The 22,166-nt window shown below is 41.5% G+C and overlaps 1 protein-coding gene across 15 annotated transcripts in view; it reads left to right on the top strand.

Moving 5' to 3' along the window:
* LOC128942722 (poly(rC)-binding protein 3-like) overlaps positions 1-22,166 on the top strand; it is a 495,488-nt gene that overhangs the window by 442,728 nt on the left and 30,594 nt on the right. For all 15 annotated transcript variants that reach the window (XM_054285365.1, XM_054285364.1, XM_054285361.1 and 12 more), the window contains 6 exons: positions 6,175-6,198; positions 6,294-6,326; positions 9,069-9,185; positions 14,689-14,820; positions 17,499-17,627; positions 18,439-18,582. In XM_054285365.1, the coding sequence (XP_054141340.1) occupies positions 6,175-6,198; positions 6,294-6,326; positions 9,069-9,185; positions 14,689-14,820; positions 17,499-17,627; positions 18,439-18,582 (579 nt within the window). The remainder of the gene's footprint in view (positions 1-6,174; positions 6,199-6,293; positions 6,327-9,068; positions 9,186-14,688; positions 14,821-17,498; positions 17,628-18,438; positions 18,583-22,166) is intronic.

The following is a 22,166-nucleotide window of genomic DNA, read 5'->3' as shown; positions in this document are numbered from 1 at the left end:
CACTAGCCTCAAAAATCAGCAGAAAGGAAGAGAGTTCCCCCAGCCCCTGGGCACTCTCTACTCCCAAAACCAATCTCCATAGCTGAGTGTTCCCACTTCTACCAAACAAATCTCCTCATCAGTGCGTGACTAATGAACTAAGATTGCAGAAGGTACACGCCCTATCAGTGCTGCTGCTTCAGCATCACAGGGGCAGGGACAAGCACAGGGACAGAACTGAGTTTTGGGTTGGTTTTAGCAGGAAGGCTGGGAGCTTAGGTGTGAAACTGAATGTAAGCTGGCTACCCATCTGCTGTCAAAAAGCAAAGGAAAAATGCCCATTGGCACAGCTGCGCAAACAAAAATGTTATGTTAGATGTACTTGCAGAAGATACATAATGCTGGAATCTCCATCAGAAAAACCATAATTTTTAGATTTCCTCATGCACTACCATATTTGTTAGCAAAAGATCTGCCTCAGTAAGGAAGGCCTTACTGGGGGACTGCAATGCCTTTCTAATTTAGGGCTGTGGGCATCAGACAGTGACTACTGAAGCATCACCTAGGAACATGATATCTCCCATGGCAGTAAGGCTAATCCCATGTAATCCCAGAACACAAATCAGATTCTCAGTTTACCCAAGGTGGCTGTTTTTTCTCTGAGTCTGACAGATTTCTCTGAGGCTGTCATGTTCCCAAAAACTGACTTTTCTTCCAGTCTTTGAAAAATGCAGATGCCCCACATGCTCCACGCCAGCACATTGCTCAGAACAGCTTTGTGGAACATGATCTTGGGATCTTCCATGCAAGCATATTCATGAGCTTAGGTGACTATTGGCAACTCTGTCCTGGGGTTAAGGTGAGGAGAGAACGAGTTGAGTTGTGTTATGCCTCCTTATGGATGCGAGAAAGACAACTGGTCAGGGTTTAGAAAACTTTATCAGCACAGCTGTTGTGTGCTGTTGCCAGGACCCCTCCTTGTCCCATGATGGATGTTTCCCCACCATGGAAGGCTGTATTCCTTTCCTTTCAAAGCTCTTTTGTTTGTAGACTCCAGCCCTACTGGTTCTACCTAGTCCTTGCTTTATAGAAAGCAGATTAGCACGTGCAATCAGAGCATTGCCTGAAGGAATTTCAGGCTTTCGGATGGAGCCTGTGCTTTGTTGAATGTTTTGAGGTGAAAGCATATATTCCTATATTATTTCTTAAATGTATTTTCCTTCTAGACATGGCTTTATCTCAGGGATCCTATGAAGTTTTTGTTCCATTTCCCCCATAGCACTGATAATAAAAGCTGCATGATAATAGAGCAAGACCTGTGTGTTTCTATGGTCTCACAACAGCTACCTGTTTTTGTTTTGATTTTCCAGGACTCAGTAATTATTAAACCAACCTCACACTCAGAAAAAGTAATGGAATTTCACACTTTATGTTTACAGATCAAAGGTTAATCTTTAAACCAAGGTTTGTTGTCATTTGTTAAGCCTCTTGTTTTCTTAATATGACTGATTTCTTTCTCTTGCTATTCAAAGGACACACGAGATAATTGATTAGGAAATAGGTTTCTTCTACAACTAGTTTTATATCTTTGTTTAGTCATTCTTACCATCAAGAGCCCTGCAAAAGCCTTGACTCACAGGAATTTTTGCTGCCCCTTTTGTGCTGCCTTGTCTTCACCACAGATGATGCACAATCTGCAGAAATAGCTTCTTAGCTATAAATAGAGCACTTCCCAAGTGTTCATTAAGAACAAAATTCATCACATTCTTGTGAATAAGGTATGCAAATAATATTATATGCTACATTTCACCGTGAAAGAAGCCCTCCCCTGTGTTTACCATTGCTTTTCCTCAAGTCATCTGCAATGAATTGGCTGATTGGTTAGCAATATACTTTACTGATGCTGGGCAGTCTCCCAGGGTTTGTTGGCGAGGTCCAGTTCTTGTTTTATCTACTTGATTAGAAATTTCCTACTTAAGAAAATCATAATGACCACTCTGTCCCCCAGGATTGAGAATTATCTTCAAGTTATCTGAAATCAGGATCTGGATTTCAAAATATCCTCCATTATCTCTCCCTGGACTGCAGTGAGGGTTGGTTGCCTGACTTGCACTGAACTCCAAACTTGTAATGAACCAATGTAAGTGACAGATATCTTATGCGCTAAACTACAGCACATTTGATGTCTGGCAGATCTAGAAACATTTTCTGAAGAAGGTAAAGCCATTAAAGTAACCTTGGTTAGAAATAATGCTAAAACTTGAGGGTCATAAAAATGGTGTTAGGTATCTCATTTAGCAGTAAACTTTTTTCATGGTGATATGAGAAACTGTATGAAACAAATACTGGACTGTATAAAGAAACATTAAAGGTTTGTGAAGTAGCTTTGGTAGTTTGAAGAATGAGGTGAAAAGAGTTTTTTGATTTAACCTGTGGCTGTAATAGATTTCTCATCATAGTTTAAGACATGATCTGTTGTCACCAGTACTTTATAGGGGCTTTCCTAGAAAAAGCTAAGGCCCCAGAAGAGTCTGAAGTGGCCCATTTAAAACCATTCTGTTGTTTTTTGGTTTTTTCCCAGTAATTTGTATAAAGCCAAACTCTGAAAAAATTCTGAAATGTCCGTGTAAAGTTAGTGCTTCTCTCTGCCCCTGTGATCTTACCTCACATGGCCAAGCAGAATCCCATCTCCCAGAGTAGAGGGAGAGGTGGCATTGGCTTGGATGTTTTGTAACTGGTTTATAAAATAAGCTCTAAAGTCACCCTTTGATGAGTGAGAGATTTGAAATAGTCCATATGATTACAGTGCCATTTGCTAGCATGTTCCAAGGAACTGTCACCAGTCTTAGTGAAACATTTTTTTCTCAGTGGTATACACACAGTTCTTCCACTCATCTCTTTGGTAGCTTGTGCTCTTTGTTAATAAATAACAAGGTAATGCTTGGTCATGTAGAATCCTGTCCCCACTGAAATACAAAGCAAAACTCACAGATAATTGAGTGAAACAATCAGCTTGAGAATCTTTTTATTCTATGCTCTCCTTTGCTTGTTTAAATACTCCTAATTTCTGTGTTAGAAATGGACTATCTTTTTTACCAATGCTACAAACAGTACATGGCTTTTCTGTTCATAAACCAAAGTATGTTCTCCTATTTCCAAGGAACATATTGTTGCATTTATTACCCATGACCCATCCATTCATTTCTCAAAGAACAGCATCTCTCATTAAGACCCAAGATGATCAAATGGATTGGGACAAATTTGTATTTATTTTATACTGACAGAGCCTTGGAGATTCAAGACTAGGCCTACATATTCTAATGAAACTTCAGATATACAAAACCTGAAGTTGTACCATGGACTGAAATATAGTTGCTTGCCCATAGCAACTGAAACAGAATACTCTCACCCCTAGAAAAAGGTCCTTCTAAGAATTTGTTTTGTGGAAGTAATTATTTCTGAAAGCTAGAACTGAGAAGAATGGAAGTAGTTTTTAAGATACAACTGCCAGATGTGCTAAGTGGTCGGATAGGAACTACTGGCCATGGGAGATTCCCAAGCCTTGTCATCACTGAGAGCCTTGCTCCCTGTAGTGCCCATTCAGCAATTACTGTGAGATTGATAGTTACAATGAAAATGTAAAAAACAGTAAGATCTTAAAAATCTGGAGGAATGGGTGTCCCAGATTTGTGTCACTGCTAGCAAAAAAGCTTCATCTCATTTGGGAACCTACACAGCATGCTGGTATGGCTGTCTCGGCCACTGGAAGAGGGGTGACCTAAACCTGCATGTTAAGAGAATATTGCAATAATTTTGTTACAAGACAGAAAACTGCAGTGAGCCCTTTCATGCCCATTCTCACAGAGCTGCTTCTCTACATTGTATGTACAGAGGTGCAGATATCTCATAGTCCCAAATGGACACAAGCAGCTTTGCCAAAAGCACTCACACAGCTGTGTCAAGTGTAAAGGTCTACTCAACACTGGCCAGAAGAACTGTAGGTTTGTAAAGCACATACCACTGGAGGATTTGCACTCCTCTCTGACAGTGTCTGTTCTCAGGTCAGTGTGTACAAGAGTGCAGAATGCCATCTTGAAAGAGCAGTTGGAAGAGAAATGTAAAAGGGAAATGGGAAACAGGAAAAGCACAGTTTGAAAATAAACCTGGGAAGGGGCCTCACAGGATTGAGGAACTTTGTGGCTATTGAGGCACTGACTTCACTGGGAATAAGGCTGTGACTGAAGAATAACAGGCCAATGAATGTTGGAAGGGACCCACAAAAGTCTCCAGTCTCACCTCCTGAATCAAGCAGATTGCATTGGAGCAGATTACACAGGGCCTTGCCCAGGCTGGGTTCTGACACCTTTAAGGATGGTGATTCTCTGGGTGCCTCTTTCAATGTCCAGCCATCCCCATGGTAATTTTTTTTTCCTCACATTGAGTAGGAATTTGATATTGTAGCTTGCTTTCTTTATCATACACTAGAGTAGGACTTCCCTGTCAAGTCTATTCTTCTTAAGAACAAATGTAGTTCTCTCATCTCTTCTCATGTGTCCTGTGCTCTGGTCCCCTGACCAGCTTAGTGGCCCTGCATGAATTCACCTCAGTATGTCCTTGTCTGTCTTGTACTAGGAGCCCAAAAGAGGCCACAACCCTGCAGGCATGCTCTCACAAACAGGATGACAAAGAGCCATTTGCCCCAGCCTGCTGGCTGCACTCCTGCTAATACAGTCCAGCCTTTGATTGAGCAGGGTGCACTGCTGGTCTACTCATTTATTTACGTTGAAGTTCTGAGTTAGGACCATTGGGACTTTTTCTGCAAAGTCAGTTTTTAAGGTAGCAAGTTTTTGTCCAGCTTGTCCTGCTGCATGGGCTTTTTCCATCACAGACATGGGGCTTTTCGTCTGACTTCATTCTACTCCCTGGGCTTTCTCCCAGCCCAGTTTTCCAGCCTGTCCAGCAGTGTATTGACTGTTCTCCTCAGTCAGGTGTTGTGTGCAGACTCGCAGAGGGCATAAAGGAACGGTGTGCCAGAGTTCCTTGAAGTAGATAACTTTGTCTCACTGGAAAGTCTTCATGTCTGGTGTGCAGGATGTGATGAGTTGCAAGCACAAACAGCTTCATGTTTTGAGCTTATAAACAACTGGCAAAAATAACTCAAGGTTGCTGCAGGTAGTTCTTTCCTGCAGAGTGAAGTCAGTACCACTTTATCACAAGTCCATCACTGGATAGAGTGTTGGAGGACAAAAATTTCAAAAATTCTACACTTTGGACTGTGTTCCAGGATGGATCACACTGAAGCTGGGTGGGGGGAAATGGTGTATCATACATCTGAGACAGCTCAACCATCTGAGGCAGTCTTTAACTGTAGAATTAGTTTTCACAATCTTAGTATAGAGGAGGAGTTTATTTTCCTTTAGCTGGTCTCTCCATCACATGATTTCCGATCTGATGTCGCAGATGCATGATTTGTGTAACATGTCCAGACTATTCATTTTAGTGTTAATAGTTTCATTTTTGCTATCTGTTGGTTTTATTCACCAAGATTTTAACCCTTGGGATGTTGCCGGAACTGCCACATTGTTCCCCTACTGTATGTTCACAGCCACACTTCTCAGTAGTTTCTTTCCTTTGGTGGAAGATTGTAGGAGGCCAGCAGCAATTCCCAAATCCTTAAAAAGTGATTAGCAATTATTGTTCTCTAAGTGCTTAATAGGGAGATTAAGACAGGCCACCAGGTGTTTACACAATAACACTTGGTAGTGTGGAAATTCAGCTCTCACTGTTACAAGGCATAAAGAGGGTAAATACCTGCCCTTGGAGAAACCAGCAGTTATTTTGATGCTTGTATTACACCTCATTTTCTCCACTAGATTGTGCAGTTTTGTTATTTCTTAACTTTTCATTCCCTGATAGGGATTTGTCTGTGTTTATAGTAGCGGGATGGATCTGTAACCACGAGATGGGTTTCTGTTAAAAGTGTTTTTCTTGCACAATCACTTGGCTGCAAAGGTGCATTTTAAGTCCATCCCTTTGTATCTAACGTGGCATATTTGTATACAGCAACAATGGAAGGGAGCTATGCTTCACACTGAAGGTTTGAAATAAATGATAGTGAAATAGCTTAGGAACAGCACAAATGCTCTTCTGTAACAAATCGTATCATTCACAGTGTCTCTTTTTTTTCTCTTGCAGGAGGTTGGAAGCATTATCGGAAAGGTCAGAAAATAACTTTATATTCATGTCAAACTATTGTATATCATTTCTCTTTTCTTAGCCCAGGCTAATGGGGTTTTTTTATGCTTCTTTAACAGAAAGGTGAGACAGTGAAGAAGATGAGGGAGGAGGTAAGACAAGCTTTGATGTCTTCACTTGCTTCCTTTCCAGCTCAGAAACAGTGAGTTCAGCATGTGCAGACCGATGCTGCCATCAAGTGGGCCGATTGTTCAACATCCCTGTTCTTTGCAAGCACTGGGGTATAAATATGCTGGCCTAAATTAAACATTGTTGTTAATGTAACCTCCTTATCGCTGCAGCAGTCTGGAGTCTTTCATTCCCCTAGCGATGTGCCTGCTGCTGCCTTATCTCAGAACAGCTCACAGCATGGTTCTGTGCATCAGACCCACTGTATCTTTCATTAGCATATCAACATCAGTCTTGCACATGGCTTGGCCTCCTGGTAGAGTTTCCAAAAATCTGAAACCCAATGTTAGACTGACACACGTCAAGTTTGAGGGTAGATACAAGCTTCAGCAGAGCTGGAGCCAGACGTGTATAAGCCAGAGCATCTCTCAGCCATGTCTTGGCAAAGCCTTAGCTTTTCCTCATTTTGCAGCTGTGAGTAGGATATGGGCAGAGTAGACCTGCACACCTGCCATTCCAATCCTTTGAAAAGGCTAAAGACAAATAGGATTAAAACAGGACACTGCATAAATCTCAGCCTCCCCAGTGTCTGCAGGCTTCTTTCCCTGCCTCAGAGCAAGCTGTGCTATCTTCAGAGGAGTGTGCTCAGGTGGAGGCTGCAGACCCACACTGGTCCTGCAAGGCAGCACATCCAACCTGGAGATGCATGTAATTTTTCTGCTTGGAAGCTACCGCTAAAAGTATAAGTCAGAAGAGAAATCCTACTGTTTTAAACTTTAGGAGTGCAGTGTATAGAGGATACCTCAAGGAAAGTCAGTTTGGCTCTAGTAAAGCTGCACTACATTACTGTGTCAGCTGCTTTGTTGTTTTCTACTCTGATAGAAGGTCTGTGGCAGGGAAATGTCAAAGTATTTTAGTAAATAAAATTGCAGACATCCATCTTTAAATATACACAATAAGGATTTCATTGTCAGGCTGACTGAGTTCTGAGCTCCTTTTTTGATGACATGTTTTCACCCATATTTTCACACGTTTGCTAAGACTTAAAGAAAAAATATAGGAAAAAATTTTTGCAGTGTACTAGGTGAACTTAATTAAACACATTTTAGTGTAATTATTAATTATGATCATGAGCATATATCTTTGTATATAAATTGTATGCACAGAAGGGAAGCCATCATTGGAGAGTGCTCCTGACTTCTGAGTAAAACATCTTAGAGAATACCTATGATGCTTGGTCTGTCTTTCAAGATAAATATCAAATGTTCTTCCAATCTTGCACCCCTGCTGTCATGGATCCGTGGTCAGAAGACACTTTATTGTTTTGGGCTTTTTTTTAAATAATGGAATTGTATGCATCTTTGTATCAGCACAGGACTAAGAGGCTGTATCTCCACATGATGAAAACTTGGTCACTCTTTAAATTATTACCTTTTTCAGTACTTCTTTAAAGCAAAATGCAACTTTTATTTTGACTTCCCTGGCAGATGTGGCAGTGTGCATGCCATCTTTATGGTGTGAAATGTAGCTCTGTCTTTGGAGAAATGTCAGAGACAATTCTGTCATTGAGGAAATGTCAGAGACAACTTCATATCTACAGAAAAGTACAGAACTCTCAGTTCTATGCCCAGGTCTGTGGCAGGAAATTTTTTCTATCAGTAGTGTTGAGCCTTGGTTTTTTCCATGCTGTGTGGGGGTGCTGCCATGTGGGGAAGCACAGTCTCTTGCAGTAGAGCAGCAGCACGGGGTGGTTAAGGGCTGGACACAGCACATCAGCAGCTGAGAGGTGACCCTGCAGGCAAAGGGCCAAAGTAACCCAGCTTGTCTCGCACTGGCTTCAGGCCCTGATCCCCAAGAAGGTCAGTGCCTGTGGGTGAGTTGAGACTCCAGAGTCTTGTTAGGCTGCATTCACACATTTCCAGGACTGAAATCTCAGAGAATGCATAGGGTGGCTCTTATGTGAAGCTGATTTGATCATTACTACACTAAAGATCCTCTTAAATATATATTAAATATGTATATAAATTTCTAAATATATAAAACCCCCTGGTAGAGACATTTTCTCTGCACTGCCACAGTGACATAGAGAACCAAGTATACTTGAGAGCGGCCTGACTTCCCTAAGACACTTCTGGTTTTCTGACTCCATCCAACAGGCTCCTTGCCCTATGGACACAGTACTGTTGGTGTTTCCTGTCCTACCACTACTCCTTTAAAGGCATGCTTAGTGCATATTGCCTGGCTGCCTTCACATGAGGCACATCTGCAAGGAGCAAGGCCCCAGCAGATAGGTAGAGAAGCCAAGCCTCACCTTTGGGGCTCCAAACCAGAGAGGTGTATCGCTCCTGGGAAATGCTGGTGCTCCCTGGAGACGACCACCTTCTCTTAAATTCTGCAGCTCCAATCCTACTTAAGGTTAATCCTGAAAGAAGGAAGGAAAAAGTCTTGATTATGCAATTATTTGCAACTTTGAGTTACAGAGGTGCTATTTGCATGCTGCAAAGAAGGCTGCAGAAGTATTTACCCAGACAGAATCCGGCGTCCTGCAGTTTCATGAATTTTTGGAATGTGATCAGTTTATGCTGAAATTATATGATGTTGGGTCTGCAGTTGCAAGGGAGGGAATTAGATGCCTCAAGGTATTCCTTCCCAAACTATATTCCTAATCCTACTTTGTTTGCTCCCTGGGAAGTATAACTTTGAAAAATATTTGTTCCTTTTGACAGAGTGGTGCTCGAATCAATATTTCAGAAGGCACTTGTCCAGAGAGAATTGTGACAATAACAGGCCCAACAGATGCAATTTTTAAAGCTTTTTCTATGATTGCACTAAAATTTGAAGAGGTAAGCAAATAAATTTTTTTTCTCTCTTCAAGTAGAAATACAAACACTGTTTGAATTTTCTCATGTTTGCTTTAATGTTAAATAGGATTTGTTTAATGTTCTATTTAATAGCAATGAAAGTGGTTATATTTTTATAAATGCTTTCGGCAGCAATGCTGAAGAAAAATAATGGGTAAATTTACAAGATGTTTGATCATTTCTTTTGCTTTTTGGAGGCTTCAGGGAAAAGCAATTGCTTCTAGTAATGTGTGCTAATGGTAGGAAAAATGTCTTGGAAAAATTCTATTCCCACTGTGGGTTTGATTTGAAAAGAATAATTGCCTAACTTTTAACTCTGTTTGTATGAATCCAGTTGGTATTGATGCAAATGTTATATATGTCAAAATGAATATATAACTCATTTAACTAGAATTTTTTTTTTTAAAACAAGCTATATGATTACCAATTACTACATTTAAGGCTTGTCCTTTAAAACCAATTAAAGGCACTCAGAGTAAGTAATGCAGGAGTTCAGTTCACTCTACGTGAATGTAAGTGTTCTGTGCAGATCTGTATCTAAATTGCTGAGATTTCCTTCAGTTTCATGGTCCAGCTACAATTAGATATGGTCACCATTTTAAAAGAGAACCTCACAGGAAAGGCAGCAGAGTACGGAACATGAACCCTGGTCACTCTGGAGAGGATTTGACTCCCTTTACTTTTGAAAATCATATGTCTAGTCCTGGCAGCTCTCCTGTCCTCTCTGGAGAGGCAGATGCCCCTGCATGAAGCAGTTCCCCTTCTCCTAATGGAGGAGCTTGCAGACAGGTAGACTGAGTCACCTGCAGCTGAAGCAAAGGGCAGGGTCTCTCCAGGATGGATTGAACCAGAGGGATGTCAATACCTTTCTTAAGAGTTCTCATTTCTCCAAGTCAGCAAGGTTAGTCTCCACATCTCCCCATAGCACAGGGAGATGGTGGAATTGGTGAGAATTGTCAACTTGTGCCTTTGTTTACACATGGCAAATGTTCAAATTTAGAGCAACACAACTTGAAGAGAGCTCCTAAGTCACCAGATGCAGTTATCTTCTAGAATCAGCTGGATGGCTTGGACTTGTAACTTCACAGCATGATCAGAAGCTAGTTAGAATTTTTACTATTCCGGATACTGGGTCCACAACTGCAGGTCTCTGATAATCAGACACCTTCTTTTCGCTCCTCACCTGACTTTATTCATGAACAGCTCATGAAGCTTTGTTTCTATGCCAGTACTGGCCATTAGTTTAGATAATTCTTGCCTTTCCATCCCTGAGGTTTCCCTTTCTAGATATATGTTTAGAAGCTGATTTTATCCACACACACCTTTGCTTTTGCCAGAGAGAGTGATCCAAGCCCAGTCTTTCAGAGGATGTATTCCTCACCCCTCTCATGACTCTAGGTGTCCCTTTCCAGCTTTTTCCAGTTACATTTTATCTTGAATGTCTGTGCTAATTGTGGACAGGTTGCAAATGAAGTTCCACAAAGGTTTATTTAACAGCATTAACAGTCCCCTATCCTACTTACCATGCTGTCATATCCCTGCCACTGCTGGAAATGGCTCACCTCCTCCTAGTTTAATTCTTTGCACACACCCGTGCTTTGCCTGGTGGGTGTCCCCAGCTCCTGCTGAGAAGTTTCCACCTCTTCAGTCTTGGCAAACATTCCTGTCAGGCTCCAGACAAATGACTTTTTTTAATACTGCAGGTGTTAATCCCATTTATATTTCTTCAGTCCTTCATGGGTTTTCAGATCTTCCTGCATGGTATTCCAAACTTCCAGTATGTTGATAAAATGTCTTAGTTTTGTGGCATGGCACATTTTATAAGAATGCTCGGGGAGGTTTTTTCCAGTTATTAATGAAATAATAATGATTTTGAGGTTTAAGCCTGCAGAACCACAAGTAATTCTATCTAACCCAATTTCAAAACCTCTTATTGTCATCTCTTTCTCCTCTTCATCTCCTACCCATCGTGGATCAATCCCTTTTTCTTCTAGTTTAAGAGGTAGCTTGGTGCACAGTGCCATACCCTCCAGTCCAGAGAATCCTGGAGAGAGCAGTGTCTCTGCTCTCTACAGGAAAAACATGTTCCTCATCCTGTAAAATGCTGAGAGAATCATTAGCACAGATAATCCCTGCCAGTTCCCACCAAAATGAGTACCCAGTGGAAATAATGCTGCATGTTTCATTCAAACATCAAACACTGCATGGCATCAGATCCCCAGCCCACCACCCAACACCACGTAGTCTTTGAAAGTGCTGTAGGTAGCAGTAGGCAAAGAAAGCTGAAATTCAGGCACCTGGCTGGATTTTGCACTTATTTGCACTTGCAGGTTTTAGAGGGTAGCCTGGGCTCTTCAAATGAGCATTAGCAAAGGAGTATTGGCAATCTCTTCAGATCAAGTACGGCTCTGAAATAAATATCTGTATTTAGTTTTAACATAGTTGGTTTGTGGTTTATTTAAAAGAACAGCAGTAAAGAAATATGTATATATAATACATTATATATATATATATATATATATATATATATATGTAAAATCAGTTAGGTTTCCTATAAATCTTCCTGCCAATAAAATGAGGTAACTGTAATGCTCTGCAGGCAAAATAAAGTGCTGTTTCAAAAATTACAAATTAGCTAGCTACCAAGTGTTGTTTTTCATGCATATGCTGGAGATTTCTTCAGCATATGAAGATTCAGTCCAGCTCTGGTTATTGCAGCTATGTTGAAACAGAAGAAAAAAGGTGCATGTGTGAGACTGCTGCTTTGAGGGACTGTTTTGGTATTTGTCATGCACACCTACATGAAGACCTTGAACACTTAATTTCCACCCTACAGCTGTATACCTAGAGATAAGCAGGTGTAGGAAGTCCTGGAATGCTTTTGTAATGTTAGTAAAAATTTCAAAATATGTCAGAGAGATAAAAAAATGAGAAAGGTTGGGTTTGTCTTCTGGTTGTTCTGTAGCCTTATATGACTCTGCTTTGACAGCCTTCCTAATGGAAGTTGCTTTTCAAGCAGTCTTATGATGAATTTACAAGCTAAGTAGGTATTTAAATGAATACCTAAAGTGTTCACTGCAGGGCAAAGAGTTGTTAGAAAATGACATTAACCCAGGCAGACCCTGAAACTGCAAGAGGGGACATTTTAGTGCAGTCATTTTTGGACTGGAGGCTGAGACCCAAGAAACGCAGCTGTAACTTCACTGGTGAAGCTGTAACGTCACTCTAGCAGCTCTAGCTTTGCTTGTAAGTCTGAAAGCACATGGTACTTAAGCACTGGAATAACCAGCAGGCACAGCCTGGTAGTCAAACCTTCTCTAGATGAGTAAGAAAAGGAATTTTGGAATCCTTGTTCCTCTGTAAAAATCTGTGAAGCACTTGTTCGGCTCTAGGAAGAAAAAGAGAAAAGGAAGGTGATAAAAGTAGGGTAATACTTTTTTGGCAAACATAAATTCTTGCCAGTACAACTGTGATCAGTCTTTTGGTGGTCATTTCCAAGGGAGGAGCCACCTCACAGAATCCTCTTTGCTGTGGAAATTTGACAGTTTAACACTTCCTTTGAAACCAGAAAAGAAGGATTTTAGTATATTTTTTTTCCCTTGGAAGTGTGGTAGAATTCTGAGCTGCCAGGTTAGTTTGTCTTGGGAAGCCTTATGTGCTATGACCAGGGGATGCCAAGAGCTTCTCCTGGCTCTTCAACACTTCCAGGCTCCCAGTTAGCCTGTCCTGGCTGAGGAGCAGCCCACCAAGCAGGGAGAAAGCCATACAAGGTCCAGCTGTAGTGTCTGACTCAGCCCTGAAGAAATGGATGCAATGTCACAAAAAGTTAGGGGTTAAATAAATAGGAATCTCCCAGTTTGAAAGATGACTGTTCTGTTTATTTTGGATTGCAGTCTCTCACTGACACAGCCACTAAACAGAATATGAATTACTCCTGGCTGGCAGAGGATTTGGTAGATTGGTAGAGGATTTTAGTAGATTTGGTAGCTGTCTTGTCACATGCAGCAATGCCTTGTTCCATTCAAGATTTTATTTTCTTCTCTTTTAAGCTAATTAAGGTCATACCAAGCCTTTTCTTGGATGGAAGAATGCTACCATCAAAACTGGGAACATACCGTAGGAGTCAGTGCTGGTGTCACAGGACTCCCACACTGGTTCAGTGAGATGTGCAGAGTTGCTTGAAGTGCTGAGTAGTTTTGTGGTTGATTGGTTTTTTTATAATTTGGAGTCCTGATTGCACAATACAAGCACTTCTGGTTGGTTGGTTGGTTGGTTGGTTGGTTGGTTGGTTGGTTGGTTGGGTTTTTTGTGGTTTTGGTTTTTTGTTTTTTGTTAAAGTGATAGTCTTTATAAGCATAGGAAATCACATCAGTTCTGTCTGACAGAGCTCTCGTTGCATCGTAAGTGACTTCATAGGAAATGCATGTTTTCTCATCCCTGTCCTAATCTTTGGTAACATTTCTGTGGAGAGTATAATAGCTGTGCTATGCCACCTCATAAATGAGTCTTCTCAGCTCATAGCTAGTGTTAACAAACCTCTCTGAGATTCTCATGAGTTGTTGAGCAGCTGCAGTGCAGCTTGTGGCTTTTTATTTTTTCATCCTAGGTTCCCTCAAAGCATCCCACTGATCATTGGAAAGATAAAATTTATCTTTTCCTCTGTGATGAAATCTTTAGAGGGATTACTTTGTCTTGCCTACTAGATATTGAACAAACAAAATATATTTGAAACAATTTAAACCTTGCAACAAGTTGAAGTGCTTATGGGAATGTGTAATGAAGTCTCATTGGACATTGGGATACATGGGTGTGTTTCATTACCTGGACACAGGCAATTACTGTTCTGCTGAGCTTTTTGTACTTTGGTTACATAACCATGATGGAAAATATTTTAGAAATTGTGTAGTGTACAAATATTTATGAACCTGCTATAAAAGAGGAAATAAATCTAGAAGGTGGCAAAAGAATTATCAAAATCCTCTGATTTTCTTTGCTTCAGATTATTCATGTTCTTTGTCATTCCTTTTTTAATCATTTTCCTTTGAATCCAGTCTGGGAAGAGACATGAAATGTAGAGATGTATTACACAGTATAAATTTTCTAACTGAGGTGGTGGAAAAGAGACCAAAACAGACCGAAACAGGTTTTGGAAGCCTGTGAGTCCAAAAGCCTCTTTGCCTTTTCCATCTGTTTTGGCTGGTTTAGTGGCAGACACCACCTCCTCCTCCTAGTCCTGCCCTCTGGTCCCACAATATGGATCTTGCAATGCCAGACATCCGAAGGGTTCCTCTGGCACAGGCAGCTTCATGCTTACAGTGTAGCACCGGCGGAGCTGTGGTGGGCTTTCCTTACCACAAACACCAGCCACAGCTGGTTGCACACTCCCCAGGTCTCCACAGACAGCCTGGGCATTTGCTGTGAGCCCTTGAGTGCTCACCAGGAGTGACAAATGCCCCGCTAATGCTGGCTGGCACTGTGATTACAGGACATCAACGCTTCGATGACAAACAGCTCGGTGACAAGCAAACCGCCCGTAACACTGCGGCTCGTCGTCCCCGCAAGTCAGTGTGGATCCCTCATAGGAAAAGGAGGTTCCAAAATCAAGGAAATCAGGGAGGTAAGTCTTGGGATGTGTGCTGGGGACACTGGCTAGCTCAGCATCCTGCTGCAGTGTGCCTTGCCAGCATCCTCCACTGCACTTTGCTGGTCACACCAACATGAGCATTTGTCGACTAAACCTGGAAAAGCCTTGGTCTGAGAGAAGCAGGGGGTCCAGCACAGCTACGCTTGTACTTGTCTTGACACTAAAGACCACATATGAAATGGAGAAACAGTTTTACAGTGTATAAAGTCTTTCATGCACAATTGAGCAAAGCAACAGTGACAAATGGCTCTTCAAGTTTGTTTTCCAGCACAGATCCCTGCCCAGCAATACTCAGGGGACCCCATGTCAAAGAGTTGCAGCCATTTCCAAGTTAGTTACCACCCTTACAGTCAGAGAAAAGCCCAAGCAGCACTGGGGATTCCAATCTAATAGACCTACTTTCTAGAAAAGTGTTATTTTCATGCACCTTCTCTGTTTCTCTTTAATGTCACTGGGCCACAGGTGACCTGATTTGATGCATTCCAAACACATGCAGAATTTATTTTTAGTCCAGACTTTAGCTAGAGGTATTCATTCAGTGTGCTAGGAGCCACTTTTTTGTCTAAACAAAAAATGCGAAAAGTACCATACAGTGCCTGCTTTAACTCTTCCATGCATGACTGTTAACAATATAGCCCATTCCAAGCCAAGGATCTGGTGTTTGTAACCACTCATACAAGAAAATCAGGTACATGCACAGTTATATAGAGAAAATCTGAATAGGACCTTTCAGAAAAATGGATTGTTATTCTGGAGGAAGTTGCCATATTCCTTCTAAATTTGAATTCATCCCAACATGGAATGGAGTGTTGAATACTAAGATAATATGTTGATCAATTTTCTTAGTTTGCCTGTATCAAAACAAAAGCTTTTGACAGGCTCTACAAAGCTGAAACTCTGTTTTTTTAATGTAAAATGTGGATCCAAGACAGTAGGTTTTAAGGAGCTTTTAAGTTGATTTCTTAGTTATGTTAAAATAGAAGCAGGCATGAGTGTGAACTGTGTGCTAGTGATTGCTTAGCTCTAGGTTTTACAGTTGTCCACACTTTGGATTTTTAATTAAATATTGGTAACTTCACTCAGAGCACTGTGGGAATGTGCCCAGGACACAGGTTTTTAAGGATGAGATTGGTCTGTTGGCTAAATAAGTGACTGAAGTGATTGTCCTGGTGAGCATAGTTTCAGAAGCAATTGCCTGTAGTCTGGTACAAGGAAGTAAAAGGATAGTTTTTGGCCAAAACCTCCAAGTTTTTGGTATTTTGATAAGGTTAATGTAGCAAGAAGTCACACTGCATATCTTCCTAAGCATAAGGATAATGGACAAAATATTACTTGTTTTTTGCTACTGATGAAAGTCAGAGAATAAATCAGATTAGCACTGGGAGTAAATGCATAAATCACTCTGGTACTTGGCAGTCTTTTGTGCTGGATGCACAGATACCCAGGAATGTACATTAAAAAGCAAATGCCAGGAAAGAGGGGAAAATCAAGGAGCATCCAGCCCAAAATGTGATCTAATTTCATCATCACATAATACACTTAACAGTTGCAAAAGGAGGGGTCTTTTGTGTTCAGTCATGCGCCCAGAAACAGTAGGGTTGCAGTACTATTTTTGAGATAAGATTATGAAAAAAAAGAAAGGAAAAGCACGAGGGATTGATCAAATTGCACTGAAATTCCAGAGTCTGTTATGGGGCATGGGATTGATACTTTGGCCTTAAACAGCACTAGTGAACAGAAGATGAAATCAGTACATTAATCAGTCTTTGGAAAGAAGGATAACACGTGTTGTGTATAACTAGCAGGAAAACAAATTAACTCCTTGCTGACTGACACAAAGGCAATGGTTACTGAAAATACTTGTATTTTAAAGCCCAAATGCTGCATTGCATAACAGTCAGGAATAGATCTTTTGTGCAAAATGTTAAAGAGCTTGGTCAACATCAAATGCCTGTGTTTTTCTCTATTCACTGAAAAGGTCTTCTGTGTTTGTTTAATAATGTCAAGGGTTGTTTGGGCTTCCTTTTTTTTTTAAACTAAAACACACTAGTGCCAAGATCAAATTTAAAAAACAGTGCAAAAAAGAATCCCAAAAGTGGCTCATTACTTTCTTGGTTTCATTAATGAGCTAAAAGTTAATTTAATCAACACTAATTATGATTTAGAAGTGCTTCTGTACCATATAGCATAAGGAAGCCTGAATTTCAACAAGAGACACAAGTCAGCCATCAGTAGATTAAAGAGCCATTTATCAGGAGATTAAAGAGTGACTCATTTGATTAGCTGAGCTTCTTCAATTATTGGGGTTTGTTTCTTCTTATTTTTTTATTATTGAAGAGTACTTCATTTCACCCTTTTCACTTTTTAGTCAGCATTGAAACTGTCAGTCTTTGAGAGGGTTAAAATGCTTCTCATGAAGTTCAGCTCTCAGCTACTGAGGACTAACCTCCCTGGGGTGGGAGTGTTGGCAAGCTGGCTTGAACGACCAAATCCATGTCCAGGGTAGGAGTTTCCATGTGGGCTCTACCACATCCAGCAAAGAAAGGACAAAAAGTTTAGGGGTGCGCCCCCTCTGTTGTCTCAGTGAATGGCTGGAGAGGTGCCATTGCCTGCATGGCAGTGACAGTGTCTTTGCCCTGTCTCTGCTCAAGTCCACAGGAGCCCAGGTGCAGGTGGCAGGGGACATGCTGCCCAACTCGACGGAGCGCGCCGTGACCATATCCGGCACTCCCGACGCCATCATCCAGTGCGTCAAGCAGATCTGCGTGGTGATGCTGGAGGTGAGCTGGTGCCCTGCGTGTCCCTTCTCACTCAGGAGATGCTCAAACCCATTATTAGTAATTGTCAATTGCCATGGGTTCCCCTGAGGTGCTGCTTGCCCTTCCTGAGCCAGGGATTTCCAGAGGCTCTGTTAAACTCTGCCTTTCCTGGTGTTTGAGAGCCTCTTGCAGCAAGATTTAGCAGTCAAAGGCTGTCATGATATTGTTGAACAACAACCACGTCCAGAGCAGAGCTGCAGTCATTCTGAAAGAAACACATTTTGTTCTGATGTAGAATAGGGCAGAAAACGTCCAGTCTTGTTTAAAATAAAAATTATTCTGACCTGCCAGGACTTTTTGCTTCCTTAGGGTCAGGTCATTGCATCAGACCAGTAAGTTTCATGTTGATGGCAATTTTTTAGCCCTTAGATTAAATTATACACAAAATAAATTTATGTAAAAATCTGGGCCTTTTAACCCTTACTGAAAATGCCCATAATTTCCAAGCCATCGACCATGCCCCTGTTTCCTGAAATGCCTTAACATGTGTAATGAAGCTTCATAGCTTCCTCTGACAGTGGCAGTAATGAAACCACAGATGTCACCATTGCCTGTTTTGGCCATGCACTCAGGTCCTCAGCTCCTCCCTTGAAGCCCAGACAGGAGGCCTCTAGCGTGCTTTTGGTCTGATGGGGTGGGGGGCAGGGTGGGCTGGGTGGGTTACCTGCATGCCTTGTTGTCTGAGGTGACCAGTATTTATAAAAAGAGACATTGTTTTAATACAAGCTCTGCTTTGTTTTACATTTTGATCGCTTTGTGTTTTTGTCTGCAGTCCCCACCCAAAGGTGCCACCATCCCCTACCGTCCCAAACCTGCCTCTGCACCTATCATTTTTGCAGGTGGCCAGGTAAGAGCAGACACCATTTTGGCTTCAGCTGGAAACCACACCGTCCTGGCCCAGCCTCAGCCAGCGCCTGTTAGTTTTCAACTTTTACTCTTTCTTGCCTGGTATAGTATGGATGTGCTTTGTCTACTGTGTGTGTTTACTGTTTGCAGGACAGGAGAACACTGCATTGGAAACTTTACACAAAGTTGTGACGACCTGGTATTTTACCAAGATTTAGCATTGACTTCTGTAATTAAGAAGGGTTTTCCCTTCTGCACATTGAGAGGTGTCCAGATCAGGAGCTCATTGAGTGGGGCAGCCCTACTTATTGTAGTGGTTGGGGTTTTTTTTTTCCTTAACTTGCAGCTTCACTAGCAGTATAAGCTGTTTTGTCAATTTTGAGATGATGAAACAGCGGGACATTTCTGCTAATGAAAAGTGTAATTTTTTCCTCATAATTTTCATACTTTTTGGGACCAAATAGTGTTTTTTGCAGTAAGGATTTACACACACATAATTTCCACTGCTTGTAGTCCCTCAGGACCAGGTAGCAATGGAATTCCAAAGTGGCTGCAACTACTTACATGGAAGCGTAGACCTTCCCAGTAATGGTGTGGAACAGCCTGATTGATAACCCAAGAACAGCATTCCTGTTTCTTTTTTATGTAAAGAAGTTTTGATGATTCCTCCTTCACCTTAAGCTGTATCATTCAGGCTGTATCTCATCTGCCTTTAAAAACCCACATGCAATAGGTTCTTCTGTGTCTTTTAGTAATGTCTGAAATGGGTCTGCAGTGTGTGACAGATGCATAGCAGGATTGCTCTGCCGTCATCTATTGCAGGGGGAATGCAGCTTTCACTGAAGAGCCAATGATAAATAGAGCTGATAAATCCCCTAAAAACACCGTGGGAGGGTCACAAGGGGACCTGTGTAGCCACCAAGCTTCAAGCAGTGGTGGAGGAGTGAGATGCTGCAAGCCCTGCCTAACTCAAGGGGAAATTGACCCCATAAACCCAGCCTAGAGGAAGGCAGACATCTCTCTACTCAGGATTAGCATATGTAAAGCCCCTCTGGCAGCAAGGCACCCCCACCCAACCAGATCTTTTCCCCAAGGTGATGCCAAGGTCTCTTTTTAAGCAATTACCCAATTACCTGCACAGTGGAACACCTGCAGGCAGGGCCCCCCTCCCACTCCATCAGCCCATCCAAGGCCATCACCCTGTCACAGGGTGTGGGCTGATGGCACAGACTGTGTCCCACCTCAGGCAATTTGGAGATCATATGAGAAGCTGGACATGGAGTTCCTGGTGGGGCTGAGTGCCCAAGGTGCTGCTGGCATTGTTGGTGTGATGACCTGTGCCACCACAATCTGCTGGTGTGTAAGGAAGCTCTTGCACAGGAGCACACACCTCCCAAGCAAATGCCAAAATGCTTCTGACAGCCCTTGTCATGAACTGTCTCTGATTTTTTTTTGTCTCAGAGTTTTACTTTCTATTCTCTAATGATTTGTTCTGATGGATATCCAGATTTTTATAATCTGGATGTAGTCGCTTTCATTGTGTTTGAGCCTACTTCTGTTATTTGTTGTCATCAAAATAAGAAATCTGCTTCCTTGGTGATCAAAGCTGAATTGAAATGTAAAATAATGTGCCAGAAACTGGTCTATGACTGAAAGTACAGAATAATTTACTCCATATATGTAAGTTTACACTGCAGTGCTTTCCTTTAAGAAATATGTGTGTATATATATGCAGCAGCCCATTCTATCAGTGTTGTAATTGCCACTGCCTTCAAAGACTGCAAATGATTACTCAAAATCATTGAAACTGTTTGCTAGAGGGTGCTGAGCAGTTCATATAAATAATTGAAAGTATCCTATTTTCAGGTCTAATAGCTCTTGTCATCTTCAGTTTCATCAGTTAAAAAAGTGTTCTCACTTTTCTAATGCAACCTTGTTGATGTGAGAAAGAATGGAAGAGGCAGACACCTTCCGTGTGCTTTGAATTTCTCTGCTCTGACTAAGCAGAATTTTTAAGAAAATGCTTAAGGTGTGTTAAAGTGGAAAGCCACTTTAGCTAGGTTTCATAAGTGGAAATTAATACCAAAAATAAAACTTTATTAGCACTGTTAGTGCCATTCAACCTTTCAGCTAAGCTATCAGAAGTTATTTTTCTATTCTAAATTACATCATTGCTATCTTGAAAGGATTTTGTTTGTTTAACACTTAGTAAAATAAGTGACATTAGCTAAATATAATCTCTAGTTTTCCTTAAGAAGTTGGGGTTCTTCCACTCTAAGTATTGCTTTTAATTCTCTTGTGCTTCTTTGATACTGCATTGCATAACAAAACTAAAAGGAAACTGAACACTGCCCTGCTCTTCTCCTATTGTTATTTAGAATGTGCAGTGGTTAAATTGGACATTTCCACCCTGTGTGCTACACTGGTGGTACTGAGAGGGTGCAGCTTTGCTTTATGTCTGTCACCATTATGATGGTCTAAATTGAGGGAGATGTGCAGACCAGGTCATCCCTGCTGTTGCTTACGTTAGTAGGGAAGTTGCCCTTGACTGTGATGGAAGCAGATCCATAGCCCATGTGCTCAGTGGAACATTACAGGACAGATGGCTCAGCAGCCTCTAATCAGGCTTGAGCTCAGCAAGCCCCAACCCTCAGCCCCAAAAACACGATTCCCCTGACAAAGGGTAAAGCAGATACTGTTTTCTCAAGCTAAATCGATCAAATAACCTTTTGGCAGCCTAAGAAATTAAAACCTTTCTTTCTCATTTTTTTTCTGGGGAAGAAAATTCAAGGCTCATCATGTCCATTCTAGTTTGATAGTTTTCATGGACTACCAAGCAATCAAGTAAACCTGGTCTGAGCACTAAATATTCATTGTTTTTATTATCTCTCCAGTTTTTTTGCTTCCTCCTATGTAGATATGGAAGTATGAGGGAGCAGAATGATGAGGGAAGGGGTGGCTTCTGTTGGTTTGCTGGTGACTTTTTGTGATGGATTCTTGCTGGTTTGCAGACCACTGCTTGGAAAACAGCCGTGTAAAAGATGTTCTCTCAGCTGGGTTTGAAGTACAGCTAAAACCAGAAAAGATGCTTGTGACCCATCACAGAGGCTTAGATACCAAAGCATGGTTTCCAAACCCACTGTTTGCCCACAGTCCCAGCTGTAACCTCCCTGAAGCTGCTGCTAGGCTTGGCTGAGCACACAGCACCCCCACCACCACCACTCCTTCCCACTGAGGTTGTCCTCATTTGGTGAAACAGTTAAAAAAGTTTCGCTTGCTTGAATACACGTTTTCTTTAGACCCACTGATGACGGTGATCACTTGTTTTTGTGGAATAGAACCTTTCTTAGTGATATACAATTCATCAGTGATGCCCATCCCCTGTAGATGCACATGCATGTTTGCCCATGAGCCTCCCATTGAGCCTGGTACACACAGTTTTCTCCCTGAAAACTGCTCATGTGCATAATGTTTTCCATGTTATGGCCTGGCTTTATAACTAATTTAAAAACGAAATTAAATGTTTCTTCTCCAGAAGGGAAATTCTGCTACAGAAATGTGCATCATGCAGTTGAGACATTAAAGGTTTTAATATCCGAACTCCATTAAATGAATTGTTTTATCATTTGCAGAGGATTCATTACTTTCTAAGAG

This window comes from Melozone crissalis, unplaced genomic scaffold (assembly GCF_028551555.1).
Source record: "Melozone crissalis strain CALT ecotype California unplaced genomic scaffold, PUWL_Pcris_2 ptg000042l_1, whole genome shotgun sequence".
Taxonomy (NCBI): domain Eukaryota; kingdom Metazoa; phylum Chordata; class Aves; order Passeriformes; family Passerellidae; genus Melozone; species Melozone crissalis.
This window is presented reverse-complemented; position numbering and strand designations above follow the sequence as displayed.